We start from the raw sequence: 18,481 nt of genomic DNA, 5'->3' as shown, positions 1-18,481 counted from the left end.
CTGTCTCAGGGTGGGAGCTGAAATTGGCAACTGCTGCAGCCTTGTGCTCACAGCTCCTGTACTTTGTCATTAATTGCAGGGCTGGTTCTGGACTCCAGAGCAGGCGAGCTTCAAGTGCCAGTGTGGCCTTGGGTGACCAAGCTCTGGGGTGCTGCACCTGCATCCTTAAAACTGAACCACCCTTTCATCAGAGTAGAAAAAAGGCTCGCTTAATAATTGGTGCTGGCTTGATGAAAAAGCTCTGCACTGCATCACTTATGCTTAATACCTATCCAAGGGTATTTTTTTTCCCAAGCCATTCAGGAACGAGGGACAGGTGGTCACGACAGCATCTCTAGCACATATTCTTTCAAAGATGCTTATCCAAGTCACAGCTTCAAAATTGCTTGTGAGCAAGAACAGAGTGAGGTGACAGGAAATTTTAAGTGACACCTTTCAGAACACGACCTACCCTTTGCTGAACATTTTCTCTTTGAGAGCTTGAATGGAATAAAAGTTGCAATATGGTCACTAGTAAAGTGATTTTTTGCTGTTTAACCCTAAAGGATCAGATACAGGATTGTGGAGGTGTGGGCTGTGTTCAGCTGAAGCTGTGTTCTATAGGGATATAATCATTTTGCCAAGTCAGTCTGTTCCAAGCCAATATAGGCTACAAGGACTAAGTTTCCTTCTGTCCCTGCTTGCAGCTGATGAAGACTTTAGTATGGATATACTCCTGATAATTTGTTTCCATGTGTAAGTGCATAGCAATGAACTGCACAGTAGGAGCATTACAGACCCCTGTGCCCTTTACCCAGTGTAAAAAATTGAATTAAATATTAAATATTCCAGCCTCAGGTTTTCCAACTGCAGTGCAGTTCTTTTATTGAAAAAAAAAAAAAAAAGTACACAGGTCCCTGCTCTGAGAGACCCAGCCACTTCTGGAACAAAGGGCTGCTGGAGGAGTCAGATGTTCTGTGTGAGCTGCTGCATCACAAGGGCACAGAGACTCATCAGCTGCAAGAATTCATCAGCACCGTCCGCCAGGCACTTGTCCACTTCCTGCAGAGGAACAGAGAAGGGAAAACTCTAAAAATGGCAATGCTCAAGGCAGCTGTGTCTTGGGGTACAGTGGAAAACAAGAAGTTTACCAGCTGTTTTTTAATCAGCACAGATTTCTCCAGCAGCCACATCACACCCCCCTCCAACTGGACTGGGAACCATCTGCTCTCCAGCCTCCATCTCATCCCCTAGAGAAGGCCACCACATGAAAGCTCCATACACAAAGGGGTGTGGCACTGGCCCTAGTGACTTTAGCAAAACCTCCACCACAGCTGGCTTTCCTTCTTCATCAAAAACGGAGCAATATAATGAATCTTCTCTTTTTTGGAAAGGCTTCTTTTATTCACCAGAACAAAAACTTGCATTTTGCAGCTCCTAAGTTTTTTTTAAGTGCTGACCTATTCTCATCCTAATTTTCCCTTCCACATTATATTAAAAAACCCCAAGACAACCAAATCCACAAATCTCTTGATCGAATCCGCTAGAACAACATAATATGGATAATAATTCACTTAATTAGATTTCAATTCCTTATGAATTTCTCACGACAGACGTTTACATTCTACCAAGAATCATTCGAAACAAAAAAGTCACCATGTACTTCTTGGGAGAGATTGCAAACAAAAATCAATCTGTAGAGATTCATGTTTTGATTTCTTTAACTCAAGCTAGACTTACTGCAAGTTTCTCAACTATGGCAGATTTCTGCTTATCGCTGTAATCTTCGCTCTCCACAATGGTGTCATGCAGCTGGTTTACAAGCTGAGCAACAGCAAACCCCTCATTGATGAGATTCTGCACATGGAGAGAGGAAAATGGAAGTTATTCAGCAGCAGAAACACCACAAACTGGAAAGATAATCTTGAAAAATTCTGTCTGATCTGAGAGACTGCACTGCAATTTAGTATGGAACTTGTACATTGTAGAGGACGATTCAGTAGCCTGTGCACAGCCCTGCCCTGCACCCAGCCTGGCAGTGACCCAGCGTGAGCACCTCGGACAGGCTGCACGAGCAAGGCAGGCACAGAGGTTCTGTCCAAACATGCTTCCAGCTTCTGACAATTTACATCTCAGAAAGTTTATGAGACATTTAAAACATTTAATAACATCCACTGAACCTGTCCAATCCTATTCTAAAATTAGGAGGGTTTGGCATCCACAGCATCAGATAGCAGTTTCACAGCCTTCACATTTTAAAGGGCCATCTACTTAGGATTTATTTTCTTCATCTGGTCATTGCTAGTCTCAGGAATTGAGAGATCTGTAAGACCAAACTTTTTAATAAAGTAAAACCCATGGAAACTAAAGACAGCTTTAAAAAAAATAAGTAGTGCCCAGCTACAAAAATGTCAAGTACTGAGAACAATGGTCAGTGAAGCCATTTAGGGAGAGAGGAGTTTATGAAAATAGAAACAGCACTGGTGCAACTTTATTTTTCTGTTCAGCTGAACAGATCTACTTGCCATCAGTTTAACCCAGGAGAAAGCCAGAGTCACATTGGTAGGGAAATTTATTTTCAACTTTGACAGCTCTTCCTCAGAAGGGAAAGACTGGGAGTCCTGACTGGTAAAAGACACTTCCCAAATGTGCATCCAAACTGACTGAGGCCACATGTTCCTCAGCTGTAGCCTGGAAACAAAGGATTCACAGGGCCTTGGCTGAGAGAAATACCCAGGCTAAGCACTAAGAGAACTCTACCTTTGCCAGTGTTTGCAGTTTCTCAAAGGAACCACTCTGGCAGCCCAATAGCAGTTCATCAATTGTTTCTTTAGGGATGACCTGTAAACAGAAGTGATATTTCTTAAACATAAAATCAGTGTTGATGCTTACAGAAACAAACTGTTCATGGCAGAGGCCATTTCAGGATTTCATTCCTCTACACACCCATCCACTTCTAGCAAGTATATGAGACAGACTAAATAAATTTTAAAAATGAGAACTAGGCTATTATATTTGTCCTATACTGCTGATATTAAAAGAAAAACCGTATCAAGACAATAGACTGTCAAAGTCACCTTCCTAAAGCCAACTGCTTATTCAGGACACTGACTAAGAGGAGGACATTCTTCAACAGTTAGATCAGCCAGTGCTTTCTGTACCATTCTACACCTAAACAACATAGCAAATAGGTTTTATTTCCAGTGACAAATCAATGGCATCTAAAAAATGCCCAATGCAACAAGATCAGACAATAAATCAGAAGGAAAACAGTTGACAGATGCCATTATGTCACTCTATGCAGAGAAGAGCTGCCCCTTTCCCCCTTCACTCATTGTCATTCCTGTCAGTTGAGTGCCTGGACAGTTTGCTTTCAAAGCTTCTTTATGAAGTTTTAGTACTTAGGTCACTCCAGGGTCATGGAAGTTGTGAATGACCAAGAACTTCAAGTTTTTATGAACATGTAAAGTTTGGTTCCCTTGCTTTAAACAAGCATTATTCATTCAATAATGGCATGTCATGCTTCTCTTTCTTATCATTACAGTCAATTTCTGCCAGGTTTCAGATGTCTGATATCTATTCAGATACAAACTGTTTTACAGATACACAAAACTGAACAGTGACTTCACTGTGAAAATTGCTTAAAATTGTTCTGTAAAACTCTGCACAGTAGCAATTGCCTCTGGTTTCATCAAAGTGAGAACCTCCCAACCCCTACAATGAGCTACAATGGCAGCACCTTCATGGGAAGTGTGTCCATCATTAAAGCCCATCTGTTTTTCAGCTCTTCAGCTCCTAATCTCACTTTTCCTTCTTCAGGGGTGTTTTGTTGCTATAGGAACACCTTCACACAAGTTTTATTAAACGTATTTTTTCTCAGGTTTCTCCTGTGCCTTTCAGTATTACCCATGTCATTCTAGAACAAACCACTGCTGTTTCATTAAAAAGCAGGATCCACACAGATCCTTGTCACTCTCACTGTGAACGTTAAGCTGAAAATGAGCTGCTACTGAAAGTTATTTTCCTGTGGTGCTTCCAAACCAATATTGCAATGACCTATACATATACACACACACATATTGAAAAGCACCAAAAATGTTCTCATCTACTCTCCCACAAAAACTCTCCAGGGTTTGCAGTTATGGGCAGATTATTTCAACTTCAGTTTGAATTATAAGACTGTTCTACAGTTTTCCATGATTTACAGAAGTTGCTAGAAACCTGCTATGTAATAAGTGTACAGAATCAAGCAGTCTTTAAAATTCTGGTAGATAGGGCATCATTACCATGCTGCAATACTAGTGAGTATAAAACTATTTTTAACCGAACTTTGAGCAATGGTAGATAGAGGTAGGAAAAATGCTTTCCAGAGTAATTCCAGAGAAACTGTAAGGCACAGCTTACACCAGCAATTTCAGTGATTATCTTCTCTGTGATCTCCTTCCCTCCCATTAGACGAGTGGCACTTTGAAGAAAAGTAATTGCTTTTCTTAAGTCTCCTTCTGACACTTTCACCAGGTATGATATTGCCTGAAAAATAATGTCAGAAAACGCTAAATTAAATGTTCACTGTTAATTAAAATCTAATGCACTTTTTCAGCAGTTACTTTAAAACACCAAGTAGTGCATAAAGCAGATTGTCTGAGCCAAGCACAATACACAAGTTACAAAACAACCTCTCTACTAACACAAACGTGTGCTGGCAGTTTGAGAAAGAAGCCCAATTTAATGCCACTACTCTCAGCAAAGAACAAAAAGCCCTACAGTTTGGCTTCAGTTTTCTCTGGTGGACATTCTTCTGGTTTTAGGATGACTTAAAATTCATCTCATCTATGGAAGGAGAATAAATGAGTTTATGTATTTTATTTCATACAACTGAGCAGTCTGGAAAAAGTATGCTGACTTGGCCTCTTTCGCTGCCATGCAATTATGCACTGGATTAAGCAGTAAAATTACATGACAACCACAAAGTTACCTCATTACTGATTTTCACATGTTCCTTCTCAGAAACATCCAATAGCCTCTGCTGTTGGATACTGTCGGACAAAGGCTTGAAGCGGAATTTGGAGCATCGAGATGTTAAAGGTTCAATTATTCTGAAAGAAAGAAGGACAGGGTAAAGAATGCGTGGGTCAAGTTCTCACAGACAAAGCTAACAAAGGCAGAAAAGGTTTAAAATAACCTTAAGGTTTAAATAACCCTAAAAACTGCAACATTGTAAAAATTAAAGGTGAAATCTAAGTATTGTTTTAGGCTTGCATGCATATAGTGACATCACTATTAACTGAAAACTATGAAAATTAGATATCAACTTTTAAGCAGGGAAAAAAAAAAGAAACTACAGACCAGACAGCAAATCCAAATAAGCAACGAATTCCAGGTGTACCTGCTGATGTAGTTACAAATAAGACAGAACCGTGTTGTTTTAGATTCTTTTTCCATTGTGCGTCTTAAGGCTGCCTGGGCTGCTGAAGTCATAGAGTCTGCTTCATCCAGGATCACAATTTTAAAGGGAGGACACATTTTACCACTGAAAAATTAGAAATCTGTTATTCAGCAGACATGACATGCACAGACCAAGGAAAAAAAAAAAAGAAAAACATACACAGAGAAATCACTGCAAGCAGCAAGTAATATTTTACTTAAGCATTTATCCTTGAAAAATAGAACAGATTCAGAGGTTCAATCTTTTTAAAATTATTTTTAGATTTAAGACTAATATTTGCAATAAAGGCAGCAACTGAGTTCCCATAGAAAGACCAACACTTCAATACTGCAGAAGTCCTGTAAAACACATACTCTTGCTGTAATCTGCTTCTTTTAACACCTTATGTAGCTCTTCTTTTTACAGGCTTCCTGATTCCCTAAACTCCTAAGAATACTCAACAGACTGATTCCAGTACTGTACTGAAATCAGTCAGGCTGTCTTGGCCTGCAGTTTCTTCCTGCTACTTTCCACAGTCCATACACATGGCTTGACCTGCACTGAGCTTCCCATCACCTAACACCAGAATCCTTTTAGAAACCAACACCCATGTTGTGGAAATTCCTGCAGATCAGAAGGACCAGAAATTTCTGGCACAATTTACCCAAATAAATTTTTCTGTGGTAGTCAGACAACATCTGCAAAGGCAACAACATGTGCCCAAACCCAGAAGTCTTGACCTTGTGGAGATTTTTCTGCCTGCCTCCAATGCTAACAGCAACAGTAAAAATCCTCCTGGTTATTCAAACTCCCAATGTGAAATTCCATGAAGTAAAAGCTCAGCCACAGCACTGTGTTTTGCCAACTTCTGGGCAGTGCTGACCCATCATTTATAGTAGAAACAAAAACAACCACATGCTTTGTCTAAGCAGGGGGGGTTTGATCCAGCACTTACTCTGAACGGCTTCCAGACGCCGTTAGCTGAGCAAAAGCCTTCACTTTTTCCCGAATCACTTGTATCCCACGCTCATCAGAAGCGTTTAACTCAAGGACTCTTTGCCGGAATAAATCAGGCCTGCAAAATTTTTATTACAACACGTTAGCTGCTAACCCTATAATGATATGTTATAAAATATAACAACAACCCTTCTGGCTGTTTTGAATGGCAGGGAATATTTTTATCAGCATTACTAAATAACATTGTTAAAAGCCACTTAAGTTGAGATCATAAAATGTTAAGTATGAATTTCCATTAGATACTTTTAGAATCTCCTCCCAGGATACAGAAAACAATGAAGTATAAAATTATATCAGTTAAACAGGAAAAAAAGAAGTAGGAAGTTGGCTTCATACGTTCAGAGCACTATATTACATGCCTTTTTACTTACAGCTCGTGAGCAATGTGAAATAACAAGTAAAATGCCACAATACAGTCACTAGCACTACTACCAGAATGAAGTATCCAGAAAGTATAAGACATGCAGTATTCACCTGCAGTACTATCTATACTCAATTTTAAAAAACAAACAATTAATACACTGGATTTTAAATCCTGGGAATTAAAGTGAACTCACAATGTGGAGTTGTCTCCCTCCTACTAAAGTAGAAGTGGTTCTCTCCAAAAAAACAGTGAGTCAAAGATTAAAGATGACAAATGGGATGGGGGAGGTATTAAATTCAGCATTACTTTTGATCATAACATCAAACCACGTTCTCATCCATCTTTTGCTTATAGATCACTGAATTTACTACTCAAAATCTCTCAAGTGTTACAAGTGAGTTAATTAATGTATACATGCTGAATTTTAGTCTAAGTCCCAATACTGCTTTCCAGACACAATTCAATGTGCATAACAGAGAGATGAAAAGTCAGACATTCTATGAAGCACTTTGAGATCTATATGTACCTAACAACTTACTAAATAAACCATAAAAATTGGAATTCCTTTACAAAGTTCAGTAAATTATATGCAAACCATATTCTTTCCATACTCTTTGTTAGGGGGTTACATGGCTGCCAGTCTGTAGCCTACTGGTAACAGGAATTGGTGACTTGTGACAGGACAAATGAGAAAGAAATCTTATGTTAGAGCTGAATTAGAATATGAAGTTATTCCTGACAAAGTGCTGGGAACTATCTAAGAGCAGGTTGTGACCAGAGGCATTTCATCACATGATTAGGAGACATGTGACAGTTGATTACACTGAAGCAACTTGATTCCAGCTTACCCAAACAGTTCTCTAGCAGCTGCTAAAATAGTGGAAGTCTTTCCAGTTCCAGGTGGGCCGTAGAACAACAGATTGGGAAGCTGAAACAGCAAGGCATCATTTGTAAGAAAAGGAAATAAAAAAAATTCCACTAACAGGAAAACGTACTGACAATCTGAGCACCTAATAGAACAAAAACGATCTATTCCTCACAGTAAATAATGGCAAGTTTTTCTCTTCTGGTCTCTAAAGGAGGACAAACAGTTGTTGTTTATAGCACAGCATGAACAAGCGTTATTTGGTGGCACCATCCCATGTTCTATTCAAACTGATATTCCAATCTATATTTATTTTTATATATACACTCCAGGGCGTATCTGAGATCACTAAAGCCTACAGAGCCTACTATTCTGATTGCAGTAACACCCAAATTTATCCAAGAGTGGCCTTAAACCCTGGGTAATACCAGCAGTTAATACCAGATGAAACCATCCTTTGCTTTCTCAGCTCCCCAGCCTGCCTTGTCCAACCACACTGAGGATTCTGTGCTGCCACCAGCTGCACTGCAGTGAGCAGGGGCAGCTCGGGAACGCTGGGCTGCAGCGAGGGCAGTGTGGACACAGCCCCACAGCGACCATGGGGACAGTGCCACCGACTCACTGCACTGCACTGCACAGCCCCAGCAAACTCCTGCACCCATCCAAGGAGTTTTCAAAGGTGACCACTGGCATTTCTTAAGGAAATTAGGTCAATTGATCTTTAAAATAATTTAATTAATGACCTCAGCATGAAAAATACAACAGCATTAAGGAGATATGCTGACACAGGAAGATCAAAGCAGCACAGCAAAGACTGCAACAATAATTTTAGGATGACATTTAGCAGCACAAAGCAAAAAAATCTCTCAATTTGAGAACATAACTAAGTATCTGCTAAATATCTGAAATTCATTAGATGGAATGAAACATAAGCTGGTTTTGTCTTGTCTCTCAGAGGAGCAGTATAAGCCTGTGTAACATTGTGGTCCGAATCTTGCACTTTTAATGCAGATGTAAATTATTAATACTAACAGGTAATGAGCTGCACACGGTTCAAGTCATCCTTAGACAAGGATAATGAATCCGAACTGAGAAAAGTGATTAAAGGAGTGAAAAGCCTGTCTTATGAGAAGTGACTTTTTGAAGAGTTGGATTTAGTCAACTCAGCAAAACAAAAGCTGAGAGGGAATATGACTGATCTTCATAAATACACCTGAGCAACACTAAGAACAAAGCTGGCATAAACAAAATTTGTACAAGCCATGACTGAATTTTGGCTGAAATCAAGAAGCTTTTCAGCTGACATAGAAGTGATAGTTTTCTGTATTACTATTTCAAGCAATCAGTTTTATAAATTATCACTTTAAATTGCTGTCTTTGACAATAGGGGATGTTTCACTTCTATATTCTTAAAACAAAAATCCAGAAGTTCCATCCAACCAATAGCAAAAGGACAAACCTCTCAGGCTGACTTGATTTCTAGCCCTTAATAAGCATTCTATTTTTAAAGAGTCAACTAAAATTAGATTAGAGAATTCTATGCTGAATATAGCATGTAATGCAGACAGAATGGAAACAGCAAACCCAAAACCATTCAAAGAACAGAGAAAAATGCAGAAGCACACAACCCATAATCAGAAAATGAAATAGAGACAATCAGTTTGGTAACAAACATCCCATTTTAACAACTAAGACAAGACACAGTGCACAGACTCAACTGTGTATGTACCCTAAAATTCGAGATAGAAGAATTTCAATTTTCAATTTCTAGTAAATTAATGAATTCCAAGTTTTGCCTGCTCTTTCTGCCAATCAATTGTTGCTCATTTCCCTAATTACTAATAAGCAAACAGCATCCCCTACGAACAAACACCTTTTCAAGTTTAGATACCACAATAGTATTATCCCCCTCTTTTGTGACAGCCAGAGAGATGGAAAGTGTACTGAATGACAGCTGAAAATTCACCAGTCTGTGTGCTAGGTTGGTACATTGCAAGGGTAGATGTTTGTGAGGAGATTCATAATTTCATGCCTCTTAATAATTCACACACTACTGTCCTCAAAAAAAGCATAAGCAGGTAAAAGGTTTTAATTAGAATGCTTCCTAATTCCATTACACCACAACTTTATCACTGTTTCTGTTTCAACCTCATTTATGCTGGTTTCTCACTGAAGTATTTACATCATTTTTCACCAAGCACAACCTAATCCTTTATGTAACTGTGGCAGTATTTTTAAATAAACTGCAACCTGATCTGGTTATCCATTTTCCCATGCTTGCCAGGAGTAAGCAGGATACCTGCAGACATCACTCTGCTCATGGGAAAGCTACCTCATACAGTGCAAATCTCAGATGCTTTTCCAGAAGTTTCAGTACAAGTGAAGATGGAAATTGCCATGATAATCCTGCACTCTCTTTTCAGTTATAAAGGTATCATGAAGCAAACGAAAACTAAAGAATATCATGACCGTTTTCAGTTTCTTTGCCAAAAAACAACAACAAATCAACACTCCTGGCAGACAGAAATCAATTTCTTCAGTTCAAAGCCCCTTGCACTCTGCTGTCCCCAGTTTATAACAGGATGATGTGTGCTGTTATAGATGGAGGTATATTGCCTATAGGGAGTTACAAGTCATGTTTTAGTTATAGGGAGTTACAAGTCCTGCTCCATTTAGCACCTCCCAAATCAAGGCCCACAAATACAGGCCAATCGACAGAGGACTGACTCTGCATTTCCACCACTATGGTTTAAATAAAGCACATTACCCAAACCTACAGCATTGTCACAGCTGCTTCTTTGATCTCACCAGATCACCAAACTCAGTAAGAGCCTCTGCAGTAATGTGTACTTACTGAAGTAAGTACTAGCTATCTCAGAGTTCAATTACACTTTTGCCTGTTTCACAGAATGAGTCCTTTCAAGAAATGAATAAAACGGTCTGTTTTTATTAGTTTCATATATTACTGTCAAATATTTTAAAGTACTTGGATGATTTTGTTCTCAAATGCCTTGCTGAGTTTGGATAGCTATGGCAAAATACAGAGCCTCTAACCGTAAGGAGGAATTATAATTTGTCTTTTCAACTCAGGAGGCCAAAAGTCAACACAAGTGCACTAGGCTCAGAATCCAAGAAACACTGCTGATCCACAAGCTGTAGGGTTTTAAATATCTGTTGCTCAAAATAGAACTTCCCAACCCATCACCTAAGCAATGTTACACAACTGATATGTCCAGACAGAATAGGTGGCAGCAGCTCATTTCTCCTTTGCTGTTAACAGTTCCTTCCTAATTACCTCAATAAATAATTCCTAATTACCTCTATAAATACTGTAATCCAGCAGCATTGCTGTTGAAACACAGATTTCTGGGGTACCACATTACAAGAGCATTCTCAAAGCAAACAATGTGGAGAAAGGAGCTAAAGAAAGAAGCACAAATCTTTCACAGTTGTGCTGTACCAGTTTGATTTTGGCTTCATACACTCAGACAAAGAAGGTATGTCTGTTTTGCAAGCTTTGATTAAATTATCATTTTCAGAGATAAACAGACTCATATCACTGCAGAGCAAACCAAAGCCATAGCCCATGAAAACAGATAGCTTTTGAAGACAGGTGTGATTGTCCTGGGTGAGGAAGAAAAAAAGTCTCAGTATGTATAAAAGAAGGAATTGTTCAGATTTGGAAGAAAGCAGAGACATCTCTTGGCTAGGTACTTTATTTCTCCCTTCAGCCCCTTCACCTCCACATCAGCTGCTTTGGAAGAAATAACCATCAAACATACCAAATATTTCCTACATTTTACCCAAAAGCAAATGCAAGAGTAAACAAATGTAACTACAAATGCTCTGCTCATCTACTCTCTTAGGACATACAAGCCAACCCTGCAACTGACATATTTACCTTTTTAAAGCCAAGGAGACTTACTTGGAAACTTTAACCCAAAAATTTTGGGAATCACTATCCAAGCAGTAGATCTGGCACTTATAAATTAAATTTCCCTCATCAACCAAAATTTTTAGTGTTCAGCAGTTTCACAGAAGCACTGACAGATCACTAGAAATGTTTAGGAGTAACTGGCAATTCAGACTTGTCTACGAAAGAAAAACTTTCTCCTCTTGTCTTAAACATGAATGTCACAAGTACTAGTGGAGTAGCAGGTGTGGAGACAATAAAAGCTTTTCCAGGTTTGAAGCTATTAACAAGAAGTTTACTATTTGAGCTTTTCTAGAAAAATTCCAAAGTGCATCATGGAACTTACAATTCTAGTGTTCAGAGGACTGGGAATACAAGAAGCTTTACACATATATCACAACAGGATACCACACAGGATATATCATGAGGAAGTCACTTAGTCTGTTCATGAAGTACTACTGTAAAAACAATCATGGCTGAGTTGGAAAAGAGAATTTTTTGTTACCACTGACTCAAATGTCTATCTAAAAATGCTTATTAGGTAGATGTTGTCATTACACTCACATCAGCACCTTCCAGGGACTTCTTCAGCACAGCTACAACTTCATCCTGGAAGGCAACTTCACCCACATTTTTGGGACGACTAAAGAAAAAGACATTAAATAAAATGTATTAGCTGACAAAGTTTCATAGGAAAGCTGAAACTGAGAAAAAACAACATTTCATCTTCTGATTACATCAGGTACTGAAGAATTACAGTGAACTCTGTAGTTGATATCAAAATCACCACAGGAAGTCTAATGCCTCTGGTCTCTATTACTGAAGTGAGCTAATTCCTCAGGAAGCTGCCTGTCTTTTTCTGTTGTAAACACCTGTCTGAGATGTTTTTTAAAAGCAGAACTGCAGTATTTTACCACTTTGTGATAAAGGTTTCTCAAAAAACCACAGCATTAAATGCATTCATGCACCAAAACACACCGATGAAACAACACAGTTTGCCATGGCCAAGATTTTCTGCTCAGTACCAGCCACAAAGGGCACTTACAGCACCTCCCAGTCCTGGAGTTCCCCCATGACAGGGAAAGTTAAGCTGTTCTCCCTGGTAGGGACACCCACACCTGCGACCCCCTTTTCCTATGCACCAGCTACTCTCTGCACCCTCCAGAGCCAAACCCCCCCACTCACGGCCAGCGCTCCCTCTGCCCCAGAGCATCGCTTACTATTTCTCCACCCAGGGGATGGGTTTGGTCCTCTTGCCCTCCCCGCTGCTCCCGGCCGCGTTCTTTTCCTTGGCAGCGACGGGCTTGGTGCTGATAGAGGCCGGGCCCTTGAGGAAGGCCTGCATGGCTGGGCTGGGCTGGGCTGTACCGGGCTGTGCCGGGCCCCTCACGGCCCCGTCAGCCACAGACCCCCTCAGGCCCCGCCGGCCCTTCCCGCCAACCCGCCCGCGCACGGGCCGCTTCCGCCCGCCGACAGCCAATCACAGAGTGCGGCGGCGCCGAGGAGCGGGGCGGGCGCTGACGTCACGCGCGCGCGCTCCTGTACCTGAAGGGTGGGGGGGAGGGGGCGGCGCGCGCGGGCGGCGCGAAGCGGGCGGTCCCTCAGGGCGGCCCCTCAGGGCGGCCGCGCGCGTCCCCACAAGTGCGCGTCCCCGAGCGTGAAATGAAGAACAAAAAGAGCCCCCTCCCCACCCCCAAAAGAACAAGCACTGCATGAGAACAAGCGAAGGAGGGACCTCTCTCCGCAGGGGGACCTTCTGCGGTCCTGAGGCAGGGCTTGCTCCCTTCCCTTGACGGCTGAGGTGCCTCTGGGGGCGCTGGAAGTGAAATGAAACCCAGGAGAGCCCGAGGCTGGCCAGGGCCTGTCCTGGGATAGACATTTGGGCCTTTACGGGCGTCGGTGCTCAAACCTGCTCCGGCCCTCGCTGCTGCCGTGCCAACAGCTCCCCCAGGTGCGCAGGCTCAGGGTTATTGGTGATGGAGTGAAGCGAAAGTCAATCCTTTGTGTTTTCCCATTATTTCTAATGACATCCATCATAGCTAAGCCAGGAAAAAAGTAAATTCAGGAGTGTGATTGATGTGACAGATCCCTTTAAATGACGAGAAAACATCCTGGTAGATGTGGCAGTCGTGATGAACGCCCACATTTCCGTGTGCTGGGTGGCTGCAGCTTATCCTTCCAATTACACACCAGCTTTGTGGGTAAAAAAATGGAAGTATTTCTGCTACTATCAGAACTGCATTGTGTGCCTGCAGATGTTCTGCTTTATTGTTTTCCCTTGGCTACTCCAGGGCACAAGACACAGACAGAGTGGCCTGGGAAGCTGCATTAGTGATCCCCCAGAATAGACCCTGTGGAAGTGAAAAGAGACTGGAAATGGTCTCTATGGCAACAGAAGAACAGCCTTTGGAAAGAGAGATGTAGGAAAAAATGTCAGCTAAAAATACATAAATCTGTCAGTGAGTCAAACCTGTAATTCGTGTCTGGGCAATTTTAAATAAGTTGTTTCCTTTCATCTGGCATTCTTCTATTGAAGAATGAAATCCAGATTGTAGTCTTAGCAAGAAATGCCCACACATATAATTACTGAAGTTGTTTTGTTCTAGATGAAAATGCTTTTTTTTTTTTTTTTTTTTTCCTTACTGTGATTATGTTTGGTACTTCCAAGTCGTGGTAACAAATTATTTCTGAAATCAGTTTCTTTCTGCAATTGTATAAAGCTTTGCTGTCTTTTTGAAGCTTTGTTCTATTTGTTGATCTCTATTCAATCCACTCTCCTTAATGGGGCCACCTCAAATGTACCTTGCATTTCACATTTTGACAACTCTGGATGAGCCTGAGATTCAATTCAGCAGTGGAATTTACCTTCTGCTACATTAACTAAACTTCATAACACAACTTTTAGTTTCATTACCTTAAGAAAAATTTTAAATTCTAGAAAGGAATAATGAAGCCCAAGCTTCTCTCTCTCCCTTTTTTTTCCTCTCTCTCCCTCATATGTATAAGGACTGAAAATTATGCTTCCTCTATTCTGTTGAATTGCATTCACTCACCATCTTAAGGTCAAACAGATCAAACTCAGTTACCATGTCCTCTCATTTGCTTCTGTCTGGCATTTTCCATGGCAAGATTGTTTTTTACACCAGCCTAGTCAGTGCTCCTTCAGCTGACCTAGTTGCTGTGGTTTAACTTCAGCCAGTAACTAAATCCATACAGTCCTCACATACTTCTGTCCCTCTCATGGGATGAGGAGGAGAATCAGAAAAAAAGTAAAACTTGTGGGTTGATATAAGAACAGTTTAATAATTGAAACCAAGTAAAATATAATAATAATACTGAAGATAACAAGAAAAATAGCAATAATAATTGTAATGTAAAGGAGAGAGTGAGAAATAAAACTCCAGACAAGTGATTCATACCCAAGTGATGGCTGGTGCCCAGCCTATCCCTGAGCAGTGATCAGCCCCTCCTGGCCAACTCCCCCTGTTTATACACTCAGCAAAACATTCTGTGGATTGGAATATCCCTTTGGCCAGTCCAGGTCAGCTGTCCCAGCCATGCACCCTCCCAGTTTTTTGTGCCCCTCCTCATTAGCAGAACATGGGACAATGTAAGACATTGACTTTGGGTAAGCACCACTTGGCTACAACCAAAGCATCAGTTTCCTATCAGCATTATTCTCACACTGAATTCAAAAAGAAAACTAAATCTATCCCAGGTGAAACCAGGACACCAGTCTTATGTGAGGCATTTGCAGATGTACAGCGACAGAATGAGGGTTCAAGAGCTCATCTGACAGAAAACCAATGTGTCAGAGGTTAGTGACAGTAGTAGGGCAGGAGAATTGATTAGGGGGAGGACATTTGCCTTTATAAGTTACTGTGCCTGCTGCCCTGGAGACCTCCCCATGCCTCCATCAATCTAGACCTCCAGTCAGTTGACATGAAAGCTTCCTATGAGATCAATTTAGGGATTTTATGATGCTGAAAGAGGACAAGTGGCTTCCTTAAAATAAACTACATAGAGTTCATAAAAGTAAGCTGGGCCTAAAAATTACAGAATCACTTCTGTTCAACAGCTTTGTCTAAAATTCAGGCTTTGTTTTAAAAGAGGAAAGAGTTGAAAGAAATGAATGCAATAAAAATAGGCATTTTTATGCATATGGATTTTTGTAAAAATTTAACAGCAAACATTTATCTCCTAACTCTTAGCATTGGAAGACATCCACCAGAATTATGTAAGCAAAACAGAGCAGACTGGCACTGGAGGTTTTCACTGTCCAAGATGCATAAACAAGAGAAGGTTCAAAGCAACATGGCAAGAATGTTGAAGGTATCAATGGGCTTCTTTTTTTTCCTCCCTTAGATATAATAACTAGGACAGCATTTGTCTCAGCTCAGCTCAGGTAACTGTGGGATATGATCACTGCATAAAAAACCATGGCTAAGGTGGATACTGCAAACAGGAAAGTATCCATTCCTTCTCAAGACACAGGAATCAGAGGCCTGAAACTGAACTATCAAGCTTCAGATTTAAAACCAAAAGTAGATTTTTTCACACAATGCATATTTAAATTGCAAGTCTTGTTACTATCAAACTTTATGGCCATCAAAATTATAAATTGATTTATAAATAGCCAGATGGATTCTTGAAGAAATAGAGTATTAAATATTATCAGTCATATGCAGACTTTAGTTCAAAAAGTCCATGAACCAGAGATCACTGCAATCTGACAGGGAAATACTGGAGAGGGATAATCTCTTTAAGTGGCCTGTTTCATGCTCTCTTTCCTGAGGGTATATTAATGGTCCTGCTCACAGATGGGCCACTGCCCCAGCCTGTGTCAGGACACTTGCTCTGGAGCACAGAAAGTGAATGATTGATGTAAATGATGTTGACAAAAAGGTTTATGATTCGGAAGGAAGAGAGGCGGAGGAGCAGAGAATTGTGCTAAAACTAGTGTTGTGTCTTCAGTGGCCTCTTTTTGTTCAGAATAGATTTTACAAGGAGATGTGCTCCTTTTCAAGTAACTGAAACAGCATCTGAGGCAAAGCAGGTCAGGCTTTGCAGAAGAGCTTAGGTGAGAGGCTAAGTGTGAGGGTAGAGCCTCAGGCGTTGTCAGGGGAGCTGTGTGTGGAGAAAATTGTCCCTGCAAGTTTTGGCAGAGAAGCCCAGATTTGTCACAGGAGCTGACCAAGAGGCCAGTGGAAAGCTGACAACAGCAGAGAAGCACCAGCACTGTGACTCTCTTAAAAGCCAATCAAAAGCACTGTTGGCTGAAGTGTTCCAAATAGAATAAAAGTAAGAAAACTTAAAATATGGAGTGCTATTTTCCTTTACTATGTGATTGATGTTCCAGAAAGGAAGTGGCACTCTGGGTGCTTTCTTTTCGTGTGAATCAAAGAAGTATCTGACTCACTTAACAGTTTCTTCTACTAATGGAAATATGCTGCAGTTCTGAGGTACTGCCATAGCCAGTCAAAAGTGGTGACAGTGTAATTACCTTTCCCAATTGTGCCAAAAATGTTCTAGTTCTTCCCAGCAAGTAACAGAGTTGCAGCCTTTGATACAGGGATCAGTCAGTCTAGAGACAAAGGGGGAAGGGGTATGATATCAAAGTAGTACCAAAGATTTCAAAGGAAAAAACTTGGTAAAGGGATTCTAAACTTCTGTTATTTCATCAGCCTGCCTATTTTTCTGCTATGGAAATGTCTTCAGATGCACTCTGTGCACCAGAAGGTTGTAATCTTGTTCTGGAAGGAGATTTTAACAATAAACTAAAAGATGGGTGAATTTGTAAAGGTTATGTAGGACTGAGAAAATGGAAATAATCAAGACAGTGAAGAAGATAGGCTAGTTTCAGGGATGGATCTCATTTTGATTCTCAATGGCCCTTCAGGCTTAGTTGACTAAATGTTTTTTAGTGACAGAAGAAAGATATATAGCTATATGAGATGAAAAAGAAGAAAAGATAATTTTTCCCCTTTGAGTTTCCCCTTATACTGGTCAGGCCATAGAGTCTTATAAACACTTTTTGTTAGCAGTGTGCAATTTACTGCTTACTAGAATTGCTTACAATGCTTTGGCCTCAGATGTTTGATTCAGGATCTAATAAAGAGCTGGTGATTTGTCAGGCTGTCATTCTATGGAAAAATCAAATTGTTTTGCCTGTTGGCCATCATCTTAGCAGTGGAACCATGGTGTTTTCACAGCCCCTGATTCTGTTTTCAGTGAGACCCCTGCCTGGAATATAGATCATCATCTTCTGTACCTCTACCTCATGTTTATCAGCAAGGGCTTTTATCTTTCAGAGGGGAAGTCAGTATTTATTGTAAAAGTACTGGCTCAATTTAAAAAAAAAAAAAATCCCAGCACTGGAAATTGTTACCACCTCATTGATAGACTAAGTTACTTCAACAACTTTCAACCATTCCTCAAGTGACAGATACAGGGCTTTCATTTGTCTGTGTCTCCAAGAGATCCCTATAGTCTAGGCTTCTATTTTTTCCCTTTCTCAACTTGGGTTTGTGGATCACCCATGCTTTTGCAATATTTTTGACTTTTATCCAGTGGCTCTTCCATTTGGGAATTTGTAATGGCAATATACACAATGAACAAACAGTAGCCTTTTTCTAATGCAGGCACCACTGAATCTTGGCAGTGTAAAGAAATCATCCTGTAACTGGTAAAACTAATGGAGTTTGCTATCCCATGGCTCTGTCCTGCTGCCCAAACCTTCCCACCAAAATTCCCCCTTTTTGTTTGTTATCACTCACATCAGAAGGAAGGGACAGTGCCATAACTTGGACTGAATCCCATGTAACGCCCCCCCAAAGTTTAAGTTGGGCAGGGAGCAGCCAGGATTAATTAGTGGGTCCCTACTGCATTCTTCCCCCTTTCAGACATTGTGCACCTGGC

The 18,481-nt window shown here is 40.7% G+C and overlaps 1 protein-coding gene across 1 annotated transcript; it reads right to left on the bottom strand.

Annotated features, from left to right (window-relative positions):
- Positions 1-833: 833 nt before the first annotated feature.
- On the bottom strand, positions 834-13,013 carry RFC4 (replication factor C subunit 4). Its single transcript, XM_053986453.1, has 10 exons — positions 12,784-13,013; positions 12,128-12,206; positions 7,634-7,713; positions 6,360-6,479; positions 5,366-5,509; positions 4,955-5,075; positions 4,384-4,509; positions 2,740-2,820; positions 1,720-1,836; positions 834-1,041 (listed from the first exon to the last, which is right to left on the bottom strand). The coding sequence occupies exons 1-10, from the start codon at positions 12,906-12,908 to the stop codon at positions 946-948; spliced, it is 1,089 nt and encodes a 362-aa protein (XP_053842428.1). The 5' UTR covers positions 12,909-13,013; the 3' UTR covers positions 834-945.
- Positions 13,014-18,481: the final 5,468 nt, after the last annotated feature.

Source organism: Vidua macroura, chromosome 10, assembly GCF_024509145.1.
Source record: "Vidua macroura isolate BioBank_ID:100142 chromosome 10, ASM2450914v1, whole genome shotgun sequence".
Taxonomy (NCBI): Eukaryota; Metazoa; Chordata; class Aves; order Passeriformes; family Viduidae; genus Vidua; species Vidua macroura.
This window is presented reverse-complemented; position numbering and strand designations above follow the sequence as displayed.

Coding starts and splice junctions, on each gene's coding strand:
- RFC4 (XM_053986453.1), bottom strand. CDS start 12,908: ATGCAGGCCTTCCTCAAGGGCCCGGCCTCTATCAGCACCAAGCCCGTC. Junction 5,510..6,359: donor GCGTCTGGAAGCCGTTCAGA/GTAAGTGCTGGA, acceptor CTAATTTTTCAG/TGGTAAAATGTGTCCTCCCT. Junction 2,821..4,383: donor TAATCACTGAAATTGCTGGT/GTAAGCTGTGCC, acceptor TTCTGTTTACAG/GTCATCCCTAAAGAAACAAT.